General features: G+C 36.6%; 1 protein-coding gene across 3 annotated transcripts in view; it reads left to right on the top strand.

Annotated features, from left to right (window-relative positions):
• RAPGEF4 (Rap guanine nucleotide exchange factor 4) overlaps window positions 1-23327 on the top strand; it is a 152801-nt gene that overhangs the window by 6502 nt on the left and 122972 nt on the right. For all 3 annotated transcript variants that reach the window (XM_035568018.2, XM_035568010.2, XM_035567993.2), the window contains exons 2-4: window positions 5893-6035; window positions 7115-7203; window positions 15905-16051. In XM_035568018.2, coding sequence (XP_035423911.1) covers window positions 5893-6035; window positions 7115-7203; window positions 15905-16051 — 379 coding nt within the window. The remainder of the gene's footprint in view (window positions 1-5892; window positions 6036-7114; window positions 7204-15904; window positions 16052-23327) is intronic.

The following is a 23327-nucleotide window of genomic DNA, read 5'->3' as shown; positions in this document are numbered from 1 at the left end:
ATGTATCGTATCTATTCATCCTTTGTGGGCTGTTCATTGTCTGAAATGCAATATTGCCCTTTTAAGAGTTTAAAAGATCAAGGAAAGTAAATAGACCTCAGTGTTGTCCTTCATTTGGAGCAGGGCTCAGATTTTTGAATACATGTTACAGAAATAAACATGTTAAAATTCTAGAGACATCTTGGCAAAGGAGGTAAAACTAGGTATCTTCTGTTTTTTTCTTTTTCAAGTGTCAAACCAATTATGAGAAATATCTGAAAAAAAGATGTGGTAGAAGATATAGTAGATTATTGTGAGATAATCTTAGTTTAAAAAAAAAAAAAAAGAATTCCAACATGCTCCTTTCTTGTAAATTAACATGTATATTTCTACGTTTAAAAGACTGTAAGCTCCTAAGGGTGTAGTTCTGGTGATTTCCGTGTCTTTCATAGCATACGTAAACATCCAAATATTTAATTTTAACACCACCAAGCCAGTTTCTTTTATAAAACTCTATAAGCTACACAAGAACAGAGATACTTGCACAAATCTTATATATGAAGAATTATAGCAATTATCATCTGTCAATATTTAAACTTTGAATTTGAATAGTTTGCACTTTAAAATATGAAATAACCTTATGAAGATACACTTCTGACAGGTGTTTTTTTTTAAATAATCTGTTACAGAGAGTCAAGCAGACATTGTCAAGAAAGTTGTTTTATCTTTATAAAATATATGCCTGAAATCTTGACATCCAAATAAATCAGGGGCAAAATATCCTTTACAGAAACCTTATTGACATAACTGAATAGTACCATGTAACTGATATTGATGCTGTCAGTTGTGTGTGCACTGTGATGCTGTTTTGAAGAGGCAGGAGACAGAAGATTTGCCTTGTGTGAAAACATTTCTGCCAGATAAGACTTTTAATGCAGTGCTTTGAAGAGGCAAATTAGTAATGTAAATGGGGAGATGGATAAAGCAGTCAGTGGTTAAACAAAGCATAAAAGCTTTTAGGGTAGTGAAAAGAAACAAAATACTTTTGCTTTTCATCATTTTCTAATCATTTTGTAGCCCTGCTTTGTAACACTGGAAATGCCCCCCTCACTTCGGCAACAGGGAAAAGGGATGTCAGCAAAGGACCCTGTTAAGACACATTTAGGGAAGATCACATTAAGATTGTATGGGTGGGGGGTGGGAAAGTAGGATCACCTACGCGTTGTCCTTGATGTCAGTAGTTACTAAATGTGCAGTTTTCATTTCCAAATCAATTCCATTCCTCACACATGGTTTCGGCTTGGCATTTGCTATGGCTATGGAGTGCTACCTACTCAATTGCAGTTGCTGGACCTGTTAGCAAGGGGTGGGTGCTAGGGCAGTCTCTAAAGCTTTCTGGGCTTGTAGCCTGCAGGCCTAAGGGAAATGGAGATACAGGATCAGCTGCCCCACAACGGTGCTGAAAGTCTGGAAAAAGGTCAAGAAGCTGTTTTTTAAAGCAAACAAGGTGATGACAAGTGTAACACTTCTGCAATCTGTTCTACATAAAATTCATTTTAAATGGGGTGAGGCAGCGTGGAGAGCACATGGGGGCCTCACTGGACTGAACCATGGATTTCCTACCGTAGGGATGGCCATACCCTAAAATATTTGTATTCTACCAAACTGGTGACAGAGTATACTTCTGTAACTTGGAGCAGAGATCTCAGGAACAGAGAGATTTAGGAGAGAAGCTTTAGCAGAGATTCCAGTGGTACCTGCAATCTCTCTGAAATGCATTTTTAAACTTCTTATGCCCACAGATTTTGTTACAACTCTGCAGCATCAGCAGTGGGGGAACACTTCAGTAGCATGACAGCATCAGTGTCACAGAACAGCACTGTTTTTAGCATACAGGGGCTAAGCGCAGTGGGCTTGCTCTCTGGTGAGCAGGATGGTGATCACAGAGGAGTGACTTTAGGTGCTGTGAAGTAGTCTCTGCAAAAGCTTTTCCAAAGGCTCTTGGTGCCATGGGGGGGAGTAGGGAGATTCACCTCCTCGAGGCTGATCTTTGTAGCCCATCTCCCTGCTCTGGGGTATGATTCCTTTCTGGATTAATACCACTGCCTCCTATCAGGGTGACTCCAGTGACATTAAAGCTTGACTAATTCTCTATCTCCCATCAGTAGTACTTTTCCAATTAATAGGTTTTATTATTATTGTCTAAGAAGTATATTACAATATTAGCTGCCTAAATATTTTTCCAAACCATGCTTAAAAAAAAAACACATAAGTTTTCAGGAATTTAATCAGGTAGCTCCAAGTGAGGAAGGAAGTAAATGTATGTTGTCCTGTACTGATTTTGTTCCATGCTAGGCAGCTTGTCCTTAGAAAACAAAATTTGGCATCATAAATAGATTCATTGATGTTAATTTAATGATGGTGACAATGATGACAATTTTATTAAATGATACTCTCTTGAATGTGGTCAAACCTGAAATCTGCAGGCATGTGGAGAAGCAGTTAATTGACGCTATAGTATTTTATTATTGCCATTATGTTATCTCACTAAGTAAAACTACCTTTTTGAAACCAGTCTCATTGTTACAGATTATAAGCACTTAATAGAAATAAGTTTGAGTACTACAACTACTGTTACATTGCAGTCTGGAGTTTTTACAGAGGCAAAATTCTAGGCCCCAGTAAAGACTAGAGGCTGCCTCAGTTTAGGACATCTAATGTCAGTTAATTCCTTTCTCCTAAACATTGAAGATAATCTCCCAGGAGCTCTGATCATATTCAAATGTATTTTGTTGTCTGACAGTTCATTTTTATTCTCAATCATGATCTTAACCAAACAGCTAGATCTTAAACTAGGTGCTTGTCCATGTGTCCCATTTGAGAGACGTTAATGAGTTGTTATTCTGGGGTACAAGGATTCCTTGGATGTCGTGCTGCTGGCTGCTTTTTTATCTTGGAAAACACAGCTGGAGGAGAAGGTACCTTTTCTAAGATTGTTTAATTGTTTCATTCAGTAAAAAACTCTTCCAAATTCTAGCTTAGTCTCCAATTGTACTGGATCAAAATATGTGCCCTCCCAGTAAAAATACTTCTGGAAATTTAGATGCATGCAGTAGTATCAAACCCAGTATATTTTGAGGAAAGGCTACTGAAGCAAATGGCTTGCAGTAATGAATTATTAACAAATGCTTTAAGGAATGAAACAACTTTCAGATTGCAACTATGCATATTACTTGGAAGTTTGGATTCCTCTTTTTGGCTAGAGCATGTCAGATGAGCCCCCTTTAAATGACCACTTCCTGCACTCCCAAGTGGAAGCAACTGCTGCAAATACAAAGCACTGTAGCTCAGCTGCTTGCTCAACTTAGCCACTAGGAACACATCACTTTATCTTAATAAATAAGGAGTTTCTCATTGCTGTGCTGATGTTTAAAACCCTGAGAAGTGTGGCTCAGCCACCTGGGAGAATGCCTGTCCTTCCTTGGTGACTCACTTTCTGGGGCCATGAAGCGGTTCTGTCAGAAGAAGGAGCTTTTCCTGCAGTTGATCTACCTGGCACAAGACATTCCTTGCCACATCAAAGGAAGTGAGCCCTGCTCTCACCTTACTCTGAACTAGAAGGAATCCCCAACTCTTTAAATTCAGCAACTCAGAAAAAAGCCTGCACGTTCTATGACTTAAATCCCCCCAAATCTTGTCCTTTGGACAGGACCAGAAGTGGAAGGCTTTCCTGCACTCACATTTCAGGAAGAAAACAGAACAATGTTGATTAAGTTTTTAAAGCCTAATGCCTGTAGTTTGCTAATACTGTTTGCTTTTTCCCTGTCTGACTGCATCAAACAATTGGAAAACACTGAACACTGAGATCCTACACGCAATTTTATGCAAACAAACTGGTGCACTTGTACAGAGTATGCTATGAGTAACTGTGTGAGCTAAACAATCTCAGAGTTTTTCTAGGAAAAGAGGATGTACTGAGAATACTCCTTTTCTTTTCTTGTTGGGTGTTGCTATTATTTTTAAGAGTCCATAAATTAAGGGAGCTTGTGTTCCAAGTGCTACTGTAGTTTGGGTAGGGATCTTGTATAAATGGATTTTAAATCTGCTTGCGAGCTGCACCTTGTAATCTTCTTAAAAGGGTTTTGACAAGAGAATTATGCTTATTAGTACCTGTCAGCGCACAGTTTAAAAAAAAAGGTATTGGTGAAAGTCACTGGAGAGATTTCAAAAAGGAGCTGTTGTAGTTGGTTGTGGTGTGAAGTGGTAAGAGTATATCACAGTGATGTAGAAGCAACCATATACACCGGAGAGTTATTATGCACATCTGCAGTTAATAAGGGTAAGTTGGAGTATAAATGAGGATAGAGATTTAATCCCTCCTAGACTTAATTTAATAAGAAAGTTGAGAGTCAGAGACTCAATGTGAATAGGATTTGGGATTCTTCTATGAGACAAAGATTTGGATTCCTGAATTCTTTGATTCCAAAAAGGAGTCATTAAAATTTCCTGTTGGAAGGACTGCTTACACTGTGGGTATAACAATAAGACGATAAAGGTCATGCGTATGTTAACTTAGGCTTTGTTCATCATGCAAATCGTACCTGATTTCTGTTGATTTAGAAGAACTCACACACTGGGTAAACAAACGTTTTTGGCAGTTAAATTAACTAGCAGCCATTTAGTGAGTGACAGGCCCAATGATCACTGACAGTTGTTTATCTTTCTGGTACCCTGTATACATAAATGATTTCTGCACCTGATTTCCAGTATGATCTAAGAACATTCTGTGATTCTTTCTGTGCATAATACTAGGTCTACTATGAAAGATTCTTCTAATGCTGTGTGTTAGAAGTTGGCTCACCTGCTGATTTATAGTGTTGGATAATCACATTTAAAATATATGGTAGGGAGCTAATTCACTTCAGATTCATAAGTATGTAGTAGTTTTCTAAACGTGCTGGTCCATGCGCTACCTTGTTGGAGGGAGTTCCACGATTTTATTTTTGTTGAAATCTTTCTTTCTTTCCTTCTTTCTTTCCTTCTTTTCCTGTCATATGTTTTAAATATTTTGCTTTTTTTTTTTTCAATCTGAGAACTTTTTGTGTATGAGAGGAAAGGAAAACAGGACATAAATTTTATGTTGAACTATTCCTGTATTGAATTCAGATATGTTTGCTTTTATTCAGTATTCATACAATACATCAACCTTCTCAATCTTTTTAGATTTTCCTCAACACCAAAGTCTTGTCCTCTTACTTTTTCAGGATTCATTTGTCTGTGTGTGTTTACTTTGTTTAGGGATGGGTTAATACTCTTTAGCTTTACCAATCAAGTGTTAAGATTCTTGCTTGTGTATTTAATTTGTCCAACATTATGAGACAAACTGTTTGACAGAGAATATTCGTATTAAAATTGTCCTTGCACTCAAGTTAGTTTGTATCCAGTAAAAAGCAGAAGAGAAGGGTGGATATAGGAAGTACTGGTGATATCTGATGCTTTTCCTGTAGCCAGATAGAAAACCTGTGTTTTGGGCACCAGTTTCAGAGATGTCTTGTATGTTTGTGACTCTAGTTATCTGTGTTCCCTTACAAACTTAAAACTATATATCACTATAAGCTCATTAGGATACAGACTGTACCATCATATATTCTTTTACAGTTATTCCTTTGGTGCACCAGACTTTGGTGCTACTCAGTGGGGGCTTCTGTGTTGAAATGATAATAATCACGCCCAAGGTGATAATTGACAGTAGGATGTTGTGGAAGGGTTTCATTGTGTACCTGTGAAATGATTTTTAATTGGTTTATATTATGGTGTGACTTCTAATGCCAACATTTATGAGTTTGTAGCATGCAGGTGGGAATGTTTTTCTGATAAAGCTGTTGGGAACTGTTGTCCTTTGTTTTCTTGCAGACCTTTGGAACGTTCCAGTGAAGATGTAGATATAATATTCACACGACTGAAAGAAGTGAAAGCTTTTGAGAAATTTCATCCAAACCTTCTCCAGCAGATATGTCTCTGTGGATATTATGAAAATCTGGAAAAGGGAATCACGTGTAAGAGAGCATCATGTGGTGATCTATTTTATGTAGATAAAGTTGCAATTTAGTTTGGGATTGTCTCCAGGAGATTGTTGAGAGAGCACAATCAGTGGAATGGCTGTAAAAACGTTTACAGTCTTAGTCATGAGGGAAGGCAGAACTAAATTGCTGCTTGCTCTACAAATGTGATATGTGGTGGATCTATGGTAACAAGGCACACATTATTGGATTTAGAAGTCTGCCACTGTTTTGTTGAAAGATTAGAAGCAGTCATTGCACTTATGCCTCATTCTTCCCCTGTAAATGTATTATTGATCTCCTCTGTAGATACTTTGTGATGTCAGAGACAGAAGCGTATCACTGAGGCATATCACTGAGTATGTTTGGTTTGCAGTCACTCTAGATAACAAAACAGATCTGCAGAGCAGCATAATGCTGTGGGGTGCAACAATTCTGTGCCTGCTCTGTAGCTCCTGTGCCAGATGAAGCTGTGGTGGTTCTGTAATGAGAATGTGTGAGTTCACAGAGTTTTACCAGGGGAATAGCTGACAGAGACCTGTTGTAAGTGATATATGATAAAGTCTCTGAGACCCCTCAGCTAAATCTGATGCACTTTAGGTACACAGCAGTGGGGTTTGCTTAGAGTAGCGGGAATTCTGGTACTCTGTAATCACACTGTCGGAATAGCTGAACATCAAACAACTATAGTTGTTTCTCAGACAGAACTTACTGATGGCAGTTGGTGCTGTATCTGCATTCAAAGGTTATAAATTGCAAAGGTACCTTGTTTATCGTTCAGAAAGTCTTTGTGTGTGTGTGTGTGTTCATTAACTAAATAGCAGTAAAAGAGAAGCAAACTGAGAAAGAGTGAAGCAGTTCTGTGTGCTTTCACTGGTTCATTAGTCTCTTGATGGTTTACTAAAATGTGTACTTTCCAGTGTCACTTGGAACTATTATTGGACAAGTAAGTAGTTTGATAAGGCACTTTCTGTACTCCCAGCAGTGACTAAAGTAGTACAGTAATATATGGGAAAATGTTTAATGTTGCTAAACTTAAAGAGATACCTCTTATTTACAATATTTCATCTTTCTAGTATTCCGTCAGGGTGATATTGGAACAAACTGGTATGCTGTTCTGACAGGATCCCTCGATGTGAAGGTTTCTGATACAAGCAACCACCAGGTAAAATAAATTGTTCATTAAAACCATCCAGTTAGTAGTGCAACGAAAGCTTAGAACTTAGTCAAGGTAGATAACAATGAGATATATTGTACAGATCATTTTGTTTCTCCACCTGTCCTTTAGCCTCAGCTATCCTTTGTTTATGGAGGCAAATCATGCCATTGATATCAAGAAAACCGAAATGTGGTGCTCTGAAAAAGGGTCTACATGTGAATATGAAATAGAGCTCATAGTCTTTTCTCATAGTGCTGTATGAAGTTAAGCTAAAGATCTGAGAATTGTTGATTGATTCCCTGGAAACATTTGAATTCAGTCCTCGTTCTGAGAGTTCAAACCAAACCCACCAACAGTGCAGTCTGATAACAGCATACTGCAGTCTTTGCTGAAAGAAGGGGAAGGTATGATGGTGATAACAGAGTACTGAAACGCCTGCTGTGTTAGACCTGGAGGTAATACCTATTCAGTGTAAAGAAATAGAAGAACAAGTAAAATACCAAATAATTGCAAGTGATTACTCAATATCTCGGCACTTCTGGATTTACAGAATTTTGAGTTTTTGAATTTTTGAGAGTTTTTAATAAATATGAATAAAAAGATGAGATGGTATTGTCACAATTTGGGACGTGACAGGGCTTTTACGAGACCCTTTCCTGTTCAATTTAAAGCAATCTGGAATATTTTCTGGTGTTTGCCAAAAGATGGCGCTGCACCGTTAAGGACCTATTCTCTTCACTGAATCAGAAATAAATGTATCCACATAAGCTTTCTGAATGTGGAAGTTAAGAATCTGTTTCGAGTGTTGATTTGTTCCATTAGATGGAGGTTTGAACAGTTCAGCCTCTTAAGAAATGTAAATATTTTTTCTGCTCATTCAGGTTCACTGCATTTTCCTGCCAATGGGAAACTACAGATCTCCAGTTCGTGTATTCTAGTTACAGAAATTATATTGTACAGTAATTTCTAAACCTTGTGTTTCCTTTTCACAGGAACAATGCACTGAATTCTTACCACTGTCTAGTTGCCATAGGATACAGCCTCAGTGCCAGAAGGATAGCAGCTCGTGCATTTACCATTCTAGTGCTTGAGAAGGAAGAATTGGTGGGTGGGGACGCTGAAATAATGTCTGAGCCCAGTATTTTCTCTGGTTTTGCCCCAGTTTGGTGTTTGTACCACGTCTTTCCTTTTGTTCCTTGCTCTCCTGCTCCTTGTCCTGACTTTAGCTCCTGGGTATCCTGTTCCAGTCTTGCCTTAGCTTTCTCATTGGGATGGTGCTAGCCATTCTTGAGCTTTGACATAGAAACTTAGTAAAATTCAAATCTATTTTACTTCCACCATTATTTCTCCAGGATGGTCACAGTCTCTCAGCTGGCAACTGTTAGCCAGATTTCAACAACAGCTTTTCCTTTGTTGCACCTGTTCATCATACTGGCCTGCAGCCAGAGAGGTAATTGGGACCCTCCAGGGATTCCCTGATTTAATGTCCAGAACCAACAAACTATGTTGCACCCTTAATCCACAGGTTTGGCTCTTGTCCTTTCACAGTCATAGCAGATAATCTTTCGAAGAACCTCAGCTCTGCTACTTAAGGATTTACTGAGTATTGAAAGCTGTCTGTATTCCAGGCATCTGTGGGACTCAAACTGCGTTATGCTGTTTCCCAGATATATGGAAATGTTGCCTTCCTGAACCCCAAAAGCCAAGCCATATTCTTGTGCCGTGGTGTTTGCTTTCATTTAGCAACGCTCTGACCCAGAAACAAGGTCTTATATGGAGCCTAAGAAGTTAGGTGTTTTCTTTAGTGGATGTCTTCTTCACAACAAAACGTCATTGTTCAAGGCCAGCTTCCACTTACCGTTTAATGTATATCTTGCTCTGCCTTCAAACTTGCATCTGCCTTTGTTGCTGTGGGGTGTAGCCCGGCTGGCAGCCAAACACCACACAGCCGTTCGCTCACCCTCCCCCCTCCCTCTCCAGGATGGGGGAGAGAAACGGGAAAGTGAAGCCTGTGAGTTGAGATAAAGACAGTTTATTAAGACAGGAAAAAATAATAACAATAATAATAATAATAATAATAATAATAGTATTAATAGTAATAATGTGTACGAAATAAGTGATGCACAATGCAATTGCTCACCACCCGTTGACCGATGCCCAGTCTATCCCCGAGCAGCTGGCCCCCCACCCCGGCTAGCCACCCCTATATATATTGTTCAGCATGACGTCAGATGGTATGGAATACCCCTTTGGCCAGTTTGGGTCAGCTGTCCTGGGTCTGTCCCCTCCCAGCTCCTGCTGCATCCCTAGCCTGCTCGCTAGCAGGACAGAGCGAGAAGCTGAAAAGTCCTTGGCTTGGTGTAAGCATTGCTCTACAACAATTAAAACATCAGCATGTTATCAGCGCTCTTCTCATTCTAATCCAAAAAATAGCACCCTGCCAGCTACTAGGAGGAAAATTAACTCTGTCCTACCTGAAACCAGGACAGTTGCTTGCTACTAAATTTTCTTTGGATTTTCGTCAGCTCTTGTACCAGTCTTACTTTATTTTTCTGCTCCCGTTGGAGTTAGAAAAGTTTGCCTGAGCATACAAGTTTAAAAGTTCGTAGCCTCATGTAAAATTGTAGAAGGAATATGTGATATAGTGAAGGAGAAGCTAACTATTGTATTTAAATTCCTATTGGTTAAAAAGTGTTTAGACATGACTAATAATTTTTTAATACTTAAAGGAGGTTGTAGTTGATGACCTCTTAAGTTTTCTTGCAGCTTGAATTATCCTGAGATTGTATGATGATGAGTATAGTGTTAATGTAAATATGGTAAATCAATTCTATCGATTAAAAATATAATATTAGTCCCTCTTTTGCTAGGTGTTTGTCTGGCTACCTAGGGAACTTGCATTTCAGTGAGCCTGGGAATAAATGTATTATGCGGCAGCTACTATGTACTAATTCTTTATGGAGTCACATTTGGAGCTTGGTTGCTTTCTTCCACTGAAAGTACAGTAAAGTATTGTGTTTTTCGTGCTTACTAAGAGTCTTGAAGGCCTGTGGTCCTGCAGAGGCATACAGTTACATGTCTTGCACTGGAAATTAGATCTAAATGTGCTAATGGATCAAGACTCCAGTGTAGCTAGTGAAGTATAAATTCATAAAAATTCTTGCTGCACATTAGCTTACTCATGCAGATACCTGTGATTATTTACAGGAAATGTTAGTAATACTGATGAGGACCAAGCTGAAAATTCATATAAACAGAAATGTAAACATTACCTATGATTTTCTGTTACAATAGGAGGGACTATTCCATGTAATGTTTAAAATGTTACAATAAACATATATATTTAGGGTCTCATAGATAAACTCTCATCTTGGTTTGGAAAACCCCTTTTTGACTGATTGCAAACCTGTATTATGTCACAAGAGGGCAGTGTTAGAATATATAACAAACTGAGTGCAGGCACTGTTTAATACTGAAATGGCTAGTTTGAAAATCATATCGAACTATTTACTATATAACTATTTTAAAGCATTTGACCAGACCTATTAGGGTTATTTTTGTTTCACTGAGGCAGTAAAATATTTTAGCTGCTGATGATCATGACAGTAATTTCATTTGCCATTAACACAGGACAGCACAATTACAATACAGAGATCTGACAGGATTACCCATCCTGACTGGTGGCTGGTCTGCTTTCTGTACAAATTATTTATGAATTTTCGGGCTGTTCAACAGTCAAGAAGAGACTGAAGAGGGCATGGGTTTGTGCTTTTCTGTTTTTTTTTTTTTTTTCCAAGGTAGTGTCATACTAGGAAGTGCAGAGGTAAGTGTAATGAACTGTTTGGTCTTGCCTCAAGATGTTTGTAAAAAATACCCTGATAAATATCCTACTTAGAAGTTACATAAGGATTTAGTAAGTACCCTTCAAAATAAACAGATTTAGCAGCCTATTTCTGTTTAGAAAGAGGTTTTTACCCTCAGTTATGGACAGATTCTGAATTTATTTTTTATTTGGCAATGTTATCCACCCATCGTTACAACCAAGATATATAGTAATAGAAGTTCCTTTTTGAGACATACCTAGTTTGGTGTTGTCTTAAAAATACTGTCAACTTTTCTCATCTGTGTTTAGTTTTGGAATTCTATTTTGAAAATGAACAGGTTCTGATGGATGAGTGTCAGTAATGTCTCAGTATAAAGCTGGGAATAAATGCATGACAAAAGTATCAGTGTGACATCTTTGCCAGATTCTGCAGCATCGTGTTTCACTTAATTAGATTCAGAGCCTTTTACCCCAGATGATTAAGATTTATATTCCTGTCTGATAAAATCGGAAGGAATGAGGAGAAGAAAGGCAAAGATCAAATAGTAATTTATTCTACAGTTTTTCTGTAGTCTGCCAGTGTGTGTTAGGAGCCATTGCTGGTTATCTGTGTTTGGTGGTGATTTTTTTTTTATTTTTTTTAGCTAATCAGGTTTTAAAAACAGACCAAATTGAACCAAATTGACTTTACAAACAATTAGCCTTTTTAAGTAAAGCTTTAAAGGAGGAGCTGTGGGTGATTGGGTAGAACAGCGGTGTCAGTTGTAGGAAAATGCAGAGGACTGAGGATCAAAAGCCAAACAAGTTGGTATTGCTAGAAAAATTGACCACGAAGAAAGAGATACAAGTGTCCACGTAAGAAAGGAAAGAATTTCCTGGATGTTTCCAGCAGAGGATAAAGGAGGTATGTGATAAGATGAAGTGGAAACAAGGGAAGAAATTTAAAGAGGAGAGTCCTTGCAATGCTGTTTTCTGAACATAAGTGTAACATTGCTATTGCTATTATTTCAGGGACAGCCTATGTGAAGCTGAGGCAGGTTTATATTGTAGTCTGTAGTGTAGTGCAAATATGTTCAAGCTAGCCTTAAATTGTTTGTTTTGAGCATGAGAACTGCTCTACCTGCTGTAACACAGATTAGGAGGACAAATGTACATAGCTGAGAAGTCGGGTGTGTTAGCCCATGCTGAGCTCTACAGGGGCATAGTTATATTAATTTTGATTTTGAAGTTAGCTTATGTAGATTTAATATAGAAAAATCATTTCACTTCTGTCTGCCAGATACCTAGGAAAAAGGCCAAGACATTACAGGTACCTTTTACAGAATCAGATGCGAATGTATGGAAATAATTAATGCTATTATAGTATAGTTAATCTGATCTGTAAATATTTTAATTAGGAACCAGAAGAGAACTTGTTCACAATCTTTCTTGGAGTGTAATGTCTCCTTTAAGTAGATCACCTTGTCTTTTGTAAAGACGATGGCCTAACATATGTTGTCAAACTGCAATTCTAGCATGGAAGGATATTGCTGTGTTATCTTTAAAAGTAGTTTGATAAGGATTTCCTTTCTGAATGATGACTGAAACATATTCCAGTGGAGGTAATGGAGCAAGAAAATCACTTCATAGAAGAGAGAATTTACTTTCACATGGATCCTTTGGTTTCTCTGTTATGAACGGAAATTTTTGCTAAGGACAAGCTGAGCTGTGTCAAAGTAATAGTACACAAATTTCCAAAATGCCATCTTTTGCAGATTTTTAATTAATAATGGAGGTGGTATGGAGTCCTTGAGGGACATAGATGCAGAAGTGAGATGAAGGTGCAAAGTATGGGAAAATGATGAAAGAAAAGTAAAGCAGACTCATCAACTCCCTTATTCAAAATATTGAATAAACTTAAATATTTTAATAATTTTATATAATAAATAATAAAAATAAATAATTTATATATTTATATAATATTTTAATAATTTTATAACTTAAAATATTGAATAAACTTAAATATCAAAGAAAAATACCCAATCTCTTTCTTCCTAACACAGATAATTTCTTTCATATTTTCTTTTTTTCTCTCTGACACCATGCCTTTGTTCACCCAGAGCACAAAAATTCTGTATGCCAGGTTGGAAAATAGTGTCACAAGTCAGGGAGGAGCACGCAGGGATGTCTCTTATGATGGGGGAAGGAATAGTGCAGAACCTTGAATTTCTGATTCTTATCCATAGTTTGCTGTGACAAATTCAATAATGTTTTAGATTGATTGGGGGAGAGGGGGGGATTTAACAACTCTTTCACTGCATGTGTCTCATCTGTCACTGACAGGCAGTGCAACTGAATGCACAAACAGTCTGATTTGAATGCTACCATTTCTATAGTGTGTTCAGAGGACAGATAGCAATGGAAACACTCTTCTATTTTAAGTCTTTAATACTGCCTTTTAAATAGCTGTGTGGATTTTAGCTGGTTACCAGCAGCTAGAACCCCCTGCTGCTTCTGGGATGGCAGAGGGGAACAGCAAACTGAGTTTTGAGCTGCCAGCAATCCTCCTGAAGTCTACACTGAACAGCAGGAGATTCTTGAGTGTAAGGTTAACAGGCATAATAGGAAATGCACACCTGATTCCCTAGGAGGCTGGAGATGTATAAATTGAGGGCAGAGAGAAGATAGGGCTCTGAAGTCTTGAAGAAGGTAGATGGGCTTAGCTAGCTGAGAAACTACATCTATGTGGAGAGCAATGATGGCTGGGGGAGGAAAGAAAAAAATAAAAAAAGAGAAAAAACTTTCGCTTGATAGAAGCCTGGACTTTTCTTTAATGAAGACAGTTAGGACCATTCCATCTCCTTGACCTAATACCCCACAATGTTAATTTATTTCTAAGGCTGAACAGCTGCCTCATCAGACTTTCCCTTAGAAAGTGGTTCCTTTACTAACACCTTTCCTCTGCTTTTCTTCTCTATTCTGTTTTTAAAAATATATTCTCTAAGGTTGTAAAGGATCAAAAAAGTGAAGAGTTTCTACAGAGTTTCTTTGGGGGAGCAAGGGGAAAAGGAGTGAGAAAGAAGTTCAAAGATGTAATTATTGCTCATAATCCACCTAATGGAAAGGTTTCTTTTTTCTGCTAGACTGTTTGGTTATTCAGCCCTAAATAGAGATCTTTTATCTGAACTTTCTAAATAAAGTTGAGTATAATATATTGGAGACCTGGAGATCAAATTTGACATGAGCAGTAGAGACATTTTCTTTGTAGATCCTTTAAGTGCAGTTTTGAGTAAAGTAGCATGCATATAGTGGTTCAGGTCTGAATGCAAAGCTTCTTAAAGCACCATTTTAGTGTATGGCCTGTATTGTAGGCTGTTTGTAGAGACAAACATTTCTTGGGCGCTCATTCCCAAATATTCTTTTTTCAAACAGTGCCTGTACATATTTGTCTTCCTTGCAAGTGTATTTCTGACAGTTGGTAAATTCTTCCTAGATCTTCTCTAAAATGTAATTGATTTTGTTTTCCTGAACACATAGTTTTATATGGTAATATCTATGCAAAAGCAATTTTCTATGGTTCAGGGAACTGGACTATTATGGGCATTTGTCTTTGTAATGCAATTATAAAGCTACTAACTTGATCTTAATAACATTTGCCTATTACCACTTATTAGATGCAAGAAAGGAAAACAATGTGATTTTAAACACAGAAAATGATGCTGAAATATGTTCATGCATCTCTCCTGGATTATCAGCCACAAGGAAGGAGTGGATGGGATGACAAAATTTTCCTTTATTTTTGTAGCCTTTTCACGAATCTTACATTTTAGAATTAAATTAAACTATATTTCTAATGTGTCAAGTAAAATTAGCATGTGTTTTTATATGTTTATGCATTTGTCTGTGTGCACATATAATTTCCTTAGTAAACTGTGACTCACTTCTGTGTAAATTTTTAGTACTGTTATTATTTTTATTTTTAATTTACTCAGAAGATGATCAGTTAAGGTCCAGCTTAGAAAGAGATTTAAGTAAATGTTGAGATACAAGCTACTGCTCAGGAGCATAGCAACTTGTAAGCCTAAAATAGGACATGAATCTAAAAATCTTGATTCAGCAAGATACTTAATTTCTATCAGTCTATTTATTTACTTACTTATTTCTGCTGTAGCTCATAATTTGTATTGGAACTGTCAAAGAGGAGTTCCTGGCCAACAGGGTTTGAATCAGACATCTTTTCCATCACATTAATGGCATGTGTTCATATAGACCTTATTGAAGCGTACTGTACTACATGCTAGGGACCATCACAATTAATCTAGACTTATTCCAGGTTATTTTGGAGTTAAAAGTTTATGTGAAATATCTGAATTATGTGAAATTAACTTAATTTTTTTTTTAGTCAATGGACAAATACATTATAAATACGAGAGAATATTATAACTGAAAATTAAGTTTACTAAGAGAACGTAACACTCAGATTTTCTTTTTGATGAGGATAACTTATATAGGGCAGAAATTTATATTCCAAGATTGCTTTTCTAATGCTAGTTATCTTCTGATCACCTCTGACATTTCTAATGGATTTCATCATTACAGCAGTCTTTATAGATCAACAGAGGTCATAACTCTCTTCCAAAGGTGAGGGTGACTCTTGTGCCCTCTGCTTTGCAGCAAGATAGGTCTAATCTGAATGATGGTCACTTGCTTCCGCACTGAGGCTTCCTTTGCTGTTAATCAGCATATTGTGGGCTTTTGTTTATTTCCTTTGGTTTTGGTACTCTTAATTTTTTTAAAAAGAAAATTGCCAAAGAATCTTAAGGTAGTACCATTAGCAAATGTGACATAAAGACTCTTATAAGAAATGCTGGAATACTTAACATGTCCTTTCCTTTTTAATTAAAGGATGCTGTAACAATATGCACTTTGGGAATAGGAACTGCCTTTGGAGAGTCCATTCTGGATAACACTCCTCGCCATGCTACCATTGTTACCAGAGAATACAGCGAGCTCCTTCGAATTGAGCAGAAGGACTTCAAAGCACTTTGGGAGGTAAATTCAGGTTTATTTGCAGTTTATATAAGAAAAAATAACAAAATATAAGCTCATTTATAGCCTAAGCAAAGGAATAATTCTTTTTAATCAGTTTGGACAAAAAGGAAAGTCTGTTTGCTTCTTTCTAGTGATTCATATTCTCCATGATTCCATACTTCTGTATTGCTTTCTTGCAGGCTTCTTCTACTTTATTTCTTCTAATGAAATAACTTATATAAATTCCACCAGAAATTTCACCTGTATACTGCAGGTGCTGCTGTTTTACCCTCAAACTTGCTTTTGTTGCATGCATTTACCCGGAGAGTTTACCTTTACAATACTCTGATGTTTTAAATTACTCTCATTTACTCCTGTCTCAGCAGCAGCTGTAAGGGGTTTGAAATTAGCAGATGGACAAAGATCATTTAAAATAAGTTACTGGTAACATGTGAATTCCCTTAAAACTTTCCTTTCTGGAGAACATACGGCTGAGATTCTTCATCCCATAGTCTGTGTGTACTTTGGTATTTGTGTAGAGAAGACTCCATTAATATGCTACCATGCTAAGTTACTGGACTTCAATTAGTTTGTATTTTTGTAAGCATTGTGCTTGTCTGGAAAGTGTTCAGGGTATTAGAAGGTACCCTGTTGGCCTGGCCTGCGCTGTATGGTACTTGTACTGCCAGCTTGGTTAAGTGGCAGCAGCACAAATTTAGGTGTTGCATAGAACTGTCGGATGGTAGAACAGTGTCCTGAATTTGCAAATCTAGTGATGCTAAATATAGATATATCTATATCCATTTTCTCTTTTCCTGAGGAAAAAGAAATATTATACTCCAAGTAACTGTCGTAAAGTGGTACTAAAGTAATGCTATCAGAAAGAAAATCAAACTCGCAACTAGCTACACTGACTGACTAGTATCACCTATCTGCAAATATGTTGCCTTGAACATAGTTAATGTTGCAACATGACTTACCCGTGAAAGATGGATGCATTCATGAAACATGCTTGCCATTGAGTGACAATATCAGATTTATTCTGTGAGCCCTGTAGCTACAATTTGTACTTTTTTTGTCAATATCTGCAGGTAAAAAAAAAAAATACTACTACAGTCGCATGCCAAATTTGAAGGAATTTACAATGCAATATTTTTCTGTAGTTCATACTTTTATTTTTGCAGAGGCTACGTTATGATTTTTCACCGTGGCATTACAAGATTAAATATGCAAGTAGTTGAATCTGTTTTAACATATGCAACTTTTGCCAGTGGTCAGAAATTTTTAATGTAGATAGTGCTTTAGAAGCTCACAATGTAGGATAATAAATCCAACTGTAGGTTTTTCAAATAAAAAATAAATAATTTAAAAAAATAATAATAATTAAAAAAAAATCCTTCAAATTCACTTTGAAGTGGTATTAGCAAAGCTCTTTCTGATATGTATATGAATTTTTGGCTAACAATTCAGAGATTGTCGGTCTCCTATCAGAAATATTGGGAGAGTAGAGGCTAAGTTCCCATCTTTAAAATTTAGAATTTAAAATTTTTAAATTTAAAATTTAAATTTAAAATTTAGAATTTTAAAGTATACTTATTTTTTTAAAACAGAAATGCCTATGTTATTTGCTCTTTAATAACTAATACACTGTTACTTCTAATAATTTTGTTTATTTTGCTGAATTTTTAGATGATGGTAATACAAAGGTCACATGTTGAAAGTATTGGATGCTTTCACAGGGAGCGTTAGCACACACTTGGTATATTTCAGATTTTATGAAATTTTGTAGTAGAGCATGTCACAGGTGCTGCAGGTGTTGGTCACAGACCACAGTTTAGTTTTTGGTGCTGCTTTGCTTTTTGTTTTGCAGTGTACTCTTTCATATATTTTGGCATGGTTTCTTTCAGGCTCTTAGTGAGAATGCAACATTATCCTAACAAAAATAGCTTTGTTGGTTAGTCTGAGGTAGAATGAAGTCATTCACTTTTTTTTCTTTTCAAGGTAATTTTTGTCTCCTTGTAATCTACTAATCATAAAGTCTACATAAACTGCACCTCAGGTATGATAAATGGAGTGTATTTACAACAGGCAGAAAAAATATTTAAGATAATTCACCCCCAAACATACTAGCAATACGAGCAGTGGCAGTAGTATGTTTTTATCCTTATTATCATCTCAAAAGTAAATCTTTTTCTTCAGGGAAGATTTTATGTTATGAATTGTATGTTGTTCAGCGTGCCTTATGCAGAGATTCATACATACTTGCTTTGGTAAAGTCCATATAATTTAATTCCAGAAAAAGTAGTTTCTCCATAAAGAAATTGCTGAATAATTCTGAACAGATATAGTACTGTAGTACTACAGATCAACCTAAATAAGCAAGTAGAGCTGTAATTCTTAAAATGGTTACTACTTTTAGGAATTATGATTTTTATGATTATAATAAAAGTGCAAAAAATACATCTAATATATGATTAAGGGTGTTTCTTTTGTTTATTTTTTGTTCCACAAAATTTCCCTTTATTTGAGGGAAAGAACAAATGAAAACTGTTGATCACAGATTTTTGGCATACCAGAACAGTGCATGTAAATTCTGAAAACACAATTTTTTAAATTGTTTGATTTTTAGGTGGTGTATATAATATTGGAAAATGAACCTGTATACATTGATTCAGTATTGACATTCATTTATTGTGCAAATAACCCTAAATTATGGGACTAAGGGCTAGGAACTATCTTCTTTTATACTAAAAATTTGTTTACACTGAGGCCTACTGATTAAGTTGACACAAGAAATGTTTTTTGCTGTCACAAATCTAGGCTGTTCTTTGGAAGACAAGTAAATCTGCGTTCATATCGCTTATGAAGCTTTTAGTATAAGTTATAAAACTATATTTTGAGAGAAAGATATACTTATTTTTTTAGAACTTCAGAAGGAATTCTCAGAATCTCTATAACTGTATTGTGGATTTACAGATTTTTCTGCGTTTTTTAAAATGGGAAACTAAGCTTTTCAGTTTTAGCTGTATTGCTCTAAGAAACGATGGTATTGGTATGTTTCACAGACCAGATGTGGCTTATTAACACATTTAATGCACAAAATATAGCAAGTGATTTCTTTGAGTACAATTACAGTTGTGTCTGTATCTGAAAGAAAGAGACTGCTACTTCTAAACAGAATTTATCACTTTTCTTCTGTCAATTTTATAAATTTTAATACTTTTTGAGGAAAAGATAGGATATTCTTTATCAAAAGCATAATAAGCTGCTTTCTGTAATACGCAAACCACATTTTCTGTAAAGGGCTCACTGAATGATTTTCTACTATCTCCCTCTTTAACAGTCAGGGAATGCCAGTCAAAACAAATAATATTGTCCTGATAACAGCAATTACCAGTTAAAATGGCCCAGTCTTTTCTCTAATGACTGTATCCGTTGAAGTAGCATCCTGTTCAGGAACATCTGTTGAACTTAGCTTACTCATCCTTGGAGACTTGTTTTCTATCCCCAAGCTTCTAGAGCAGATTGGAGGTGATAAAATCTGCGGTTAGGCTTTCACACAGCTGAACACTGTCCCCTGATGAAGAAGCTCTAGGAGGTTATGGGAATCACTGGTGTCATATCTTTGTGCACCAATTGTCCCTGGTCTTCATCTCTGAGGATCACTAACAACCATGAAGAAAGTTATTCACCGCTATTATAAGACTTCCATGGTACTCCAGGAATGTGTAGGAAAAGGTACTGTTTGCATTGACAAGAACTTGTTTTCCCTCTTTAACATCACTGAGTTAGCGTGGTACTATCTACCTTGCCCCAAAGCTGGTTTAAACCACAAGGGAAAATGCATCCAAAAATAAACATAAAAGCAGAAGGCTACACCCGAGGATCTTTAGTCACGCACATCCTGATGGATAACTGTCTCGCTCCACCCTCCAACAGTTGGATTCTTTTAGACAGACTGGGAGCAAAATGGATGTATTTGAGCAGTGTTATTGTTACAGAAGTTCTCTGTAGTTTATCCTCAAGTTTTGTCCTTTCACGCAGTTGCAAAGTTATTGAAGCCCAGACAGGAAGGGAGTGAATCTGCTGAGAGGTGACTTATTTTTAGAGGTCTTTCCTACCACAGTGAATTACTCAGCCTTCCTTGGATAACACACAAATAGCCAATTTCCTTTTGTGTGGAATAAGATTATGTTAGAAGTTACTGAACATGCTTTGAGAAACGTTTGATCTTGACTAAATGAAGAGCAGCTATTACTTCGGTATGCAGTAACTTTGGAGAGAGGGAGTCTTGGCCCCTGTAAGGTCAGAAGGAATATTTTAATTTTTATTCATGTTCATCAGCATTTACACATCTTGTCTGGTAAACAGTATCATAACTTGCTTCCTGCTTTTGTCCATCTGATGATAATTCAGATTCAGCCCTCAACAGACTTCACTGCTCTGAAATTGTATCTTTGGGGGAAACCTGCTTTCTTACTGTCTTTATTTTCTGAACACTGAATGTTAGTTTTTAGTGAGCTATTTTAAGAACAGATCCTCTGTCAAAATGGAATAAATTTTGCATATAGCTTCAATGGAATGCTCTTTAGGAAATATATGTATGAAATGGCATGCTGACTTGAATGTAATAGTGTTCAGTGTGACTTCTGAATAAGGTTTATGTTCATCAGAATCAAGGCCACAGCTCTCAGTGGATTTTCATGTAATTTTTATGTTTGTCTTTTGAAGGTGTATCTTATCTTTTGCCTTATCTCAAGGTACAAAGTAGTCTTATGCTTCATTTTATGTGTCAGGATTATTGCAGTAGGAATTATGAAGACACTGTAAAAATACATTCATGAAAATGAACATAGAAGGATTTTTTTCAGTTCTTTTCATCTGTTTGTGCTGTAAGTACATTATTTATCAAAGTACATTACTGAATTGCATGTAGATATTTTGCAGTGTAACACAGTAGGCAGCATTTCAGAGAGGCAGCCTTTCCCTTGCCTTTAGCTACTGAAAATAGATGTTATACTATTACAGGACAACGTTCTTGCTTCTCTGTCTGGTAGATTTCTGAACACTTGTATATTTTTGAGGAGTACTAGGAATCTCATGTAGATGTCAGTACTTTCTAATGCACTTTTTCGCCATTGACTAGTCCATATCAGAAATTCTTTCTGGTTCATTAACTGAGAGATTAGGTTTAGTCTGAGAAATGAAATACTGGAAAAGAGGGGGGTGAATCAAAGAAAGAATCAGATAGTTTAGGTGGCTGGACATGAATCTATCAGGTTGATTTATGGTATACTGCTTGGTCAGTTTATTGTACTGTAATCAGTTGCAGAAGTCTTTGCAGTGATTTACTGATTTCCCATAGGTGAGTATAGGAGAGACATAAAATTATAGTTAATAAAAAGAAGACTATTTAGCCTTACGGGAAGGACGATCATGTGATATAAAATAGCAAAGTGCTTGGAGACTCAGAAAAGTATGAAAAGGTGGTTGTGGAACCTGCAGCTGTATTTACCTGCTTCTTATCACACTCATTGACGGCTCAAATTCTACCTTGATGATTTGTCTCTCTAATGTGGTTTTATTTGAGAAATGTAAAAGTGATCAAATTGTAGTAGCCTACCTTTAGATTATGGCTAGAATACTGCATTCAGCAACCTCTCAAATTTTCATGTTGTCAGAATAAGGAAGAACTATTCCATGGTATCAGATACAGATTGCAACATAGAAGAAAGATGTGAAAGGACTCAGGTGTGTGGAATTTGTTGCCTTGTGCTGTCTGCAAATCTTCAGCTGAAGAGGAATTCAAATTTGTATGCAAAGAAACAGCCAGTGTGAGAGACATTGAAAAATGAAGTGATGACTTTAGGCAGATTCTTTTTCCTAGACTAACACATGGAAGGAGGAGGAATATAAAAAGTCCTCCCCCCTAGCTTTAGAATATGACAGTAAACACAGAACTGGCAAGACTGTGAACAAAGCTTTGTAAGTAACTAACGTTCCACCTTCATACCTTCTGTGTTAATACTGATGAAAACATAGAAACGAGTAGCAGGAAAAGTTTCCAAGGTTGTTGTTTTATCAAGATAAAGTGCCAGATTGCAAACCTGGTTTTGCTGGTGCAAAGTGAGCATATTTCAAGTGAATACAGTAGAATTGCTTTGATACACATGGAGCTAAGTGGGAGCAGAGCCTGGCCTCTAGTACTGTTGTTACATTGGTTTTGGCTACTTTTCTAATAAGCTTTTAGGATCTTTTCTTTTGTTTTCCTTTGTCAAACATTTCAAATATTAACAAGCAATGGTTTGTCTGGAAGAGCAGATTTAAATGAATATGGAATGGCATTCTATCATCAGTAGTCAGATTTACATCAGAACAGCAATGTTAGTCAGCATATCAAAACAGTGACTTCTTTTATTTGGGTATGTGAATTACTTAATCTTACAAAAAATGCAGATTTCTGTGAACACTTTTCTATGACTATCTTGTAAAGTAACCTTCCTGGCCATTGATGGTGGAGAAACATGACTAGGAATTAGCCTTCATTTTTTTTCACTTCAGTAACCTGATTTTTCTTGGTGTGATAAGCACCGATGGAAACGTACAAGTCTTTTGAGAAGACACTTTCTGTAATGTGTTCTTTTTGGCATTATGACCAAAAAGTTTGTAATAACAGCACAGCATGTTATCTGAAATAAAGCAGACAATCATGTACATTATTCAATACCATCCATGAGGCACAATTTCTGTAAAAGATCAAGGGGTCCAGTTGATTTGAACTTTGCAGGTTTCTCTTTGTCCTTGTCCTTGTCCTTCATTTAAGGTGCCAGATTGGGCACTCAAGCTACCCCTTAAGCCACAGAAAAGACTGAATAATAACAAGTTGATCAGAAAGGTCTGGTCCTTCTTCATGTCTCTCTGCAACAAACTTTCCTGATGCTTGTTCTTGCATGTTATTCCTACGGTCCATTTGCACCCCAGCTTCCCAGTTTATTCCAGTTCGATGCTATTTCAATAGCAACGTTTTGTGGCTATATCATTGATAACTATAAGGAGATGGATTAAGGCTTTGTGGAGCTGATTTCTCTTAACCTTAACTAGTGTGGTGTTTCTCTTAGATGCAATTCTGTGTCGATGTAGTAAAGCCCATCAGTTTGAAGCCCCTTGTGAATACTATTGTGCCAGACACTGTGCAAAAATATATTATTATTCCTATTTACAGCCCCTGTAAATGTTTGTGTGTATTAGCACTTCAAAGAGTCTTAAATTATATTGCAGAAAGCTTGACTCTTTTTGA

Source organism: Cygnus atratus, chromosome 6 (genome assembly GCF_013377495.2).
Source record: "Cygnus atratus isolate AKBS03 ecotype Queensland, Australia chromosome 6, CAtr_DNAZoo_HiC_assembly, whole genome shotgun sequence".
In the NCBI taxonomy this organism is placed as follows: domain Eukaryota; kingdom Metazoa; phylum Chordata; class Aves; order Anseriformes; family Anatidae; genus Cygnus; species Cygnus atratus.
Note: the sequence above shows the minus strand (reverse complement) of the source record. Positions and strands in the feature narration are given on the sequence as shown.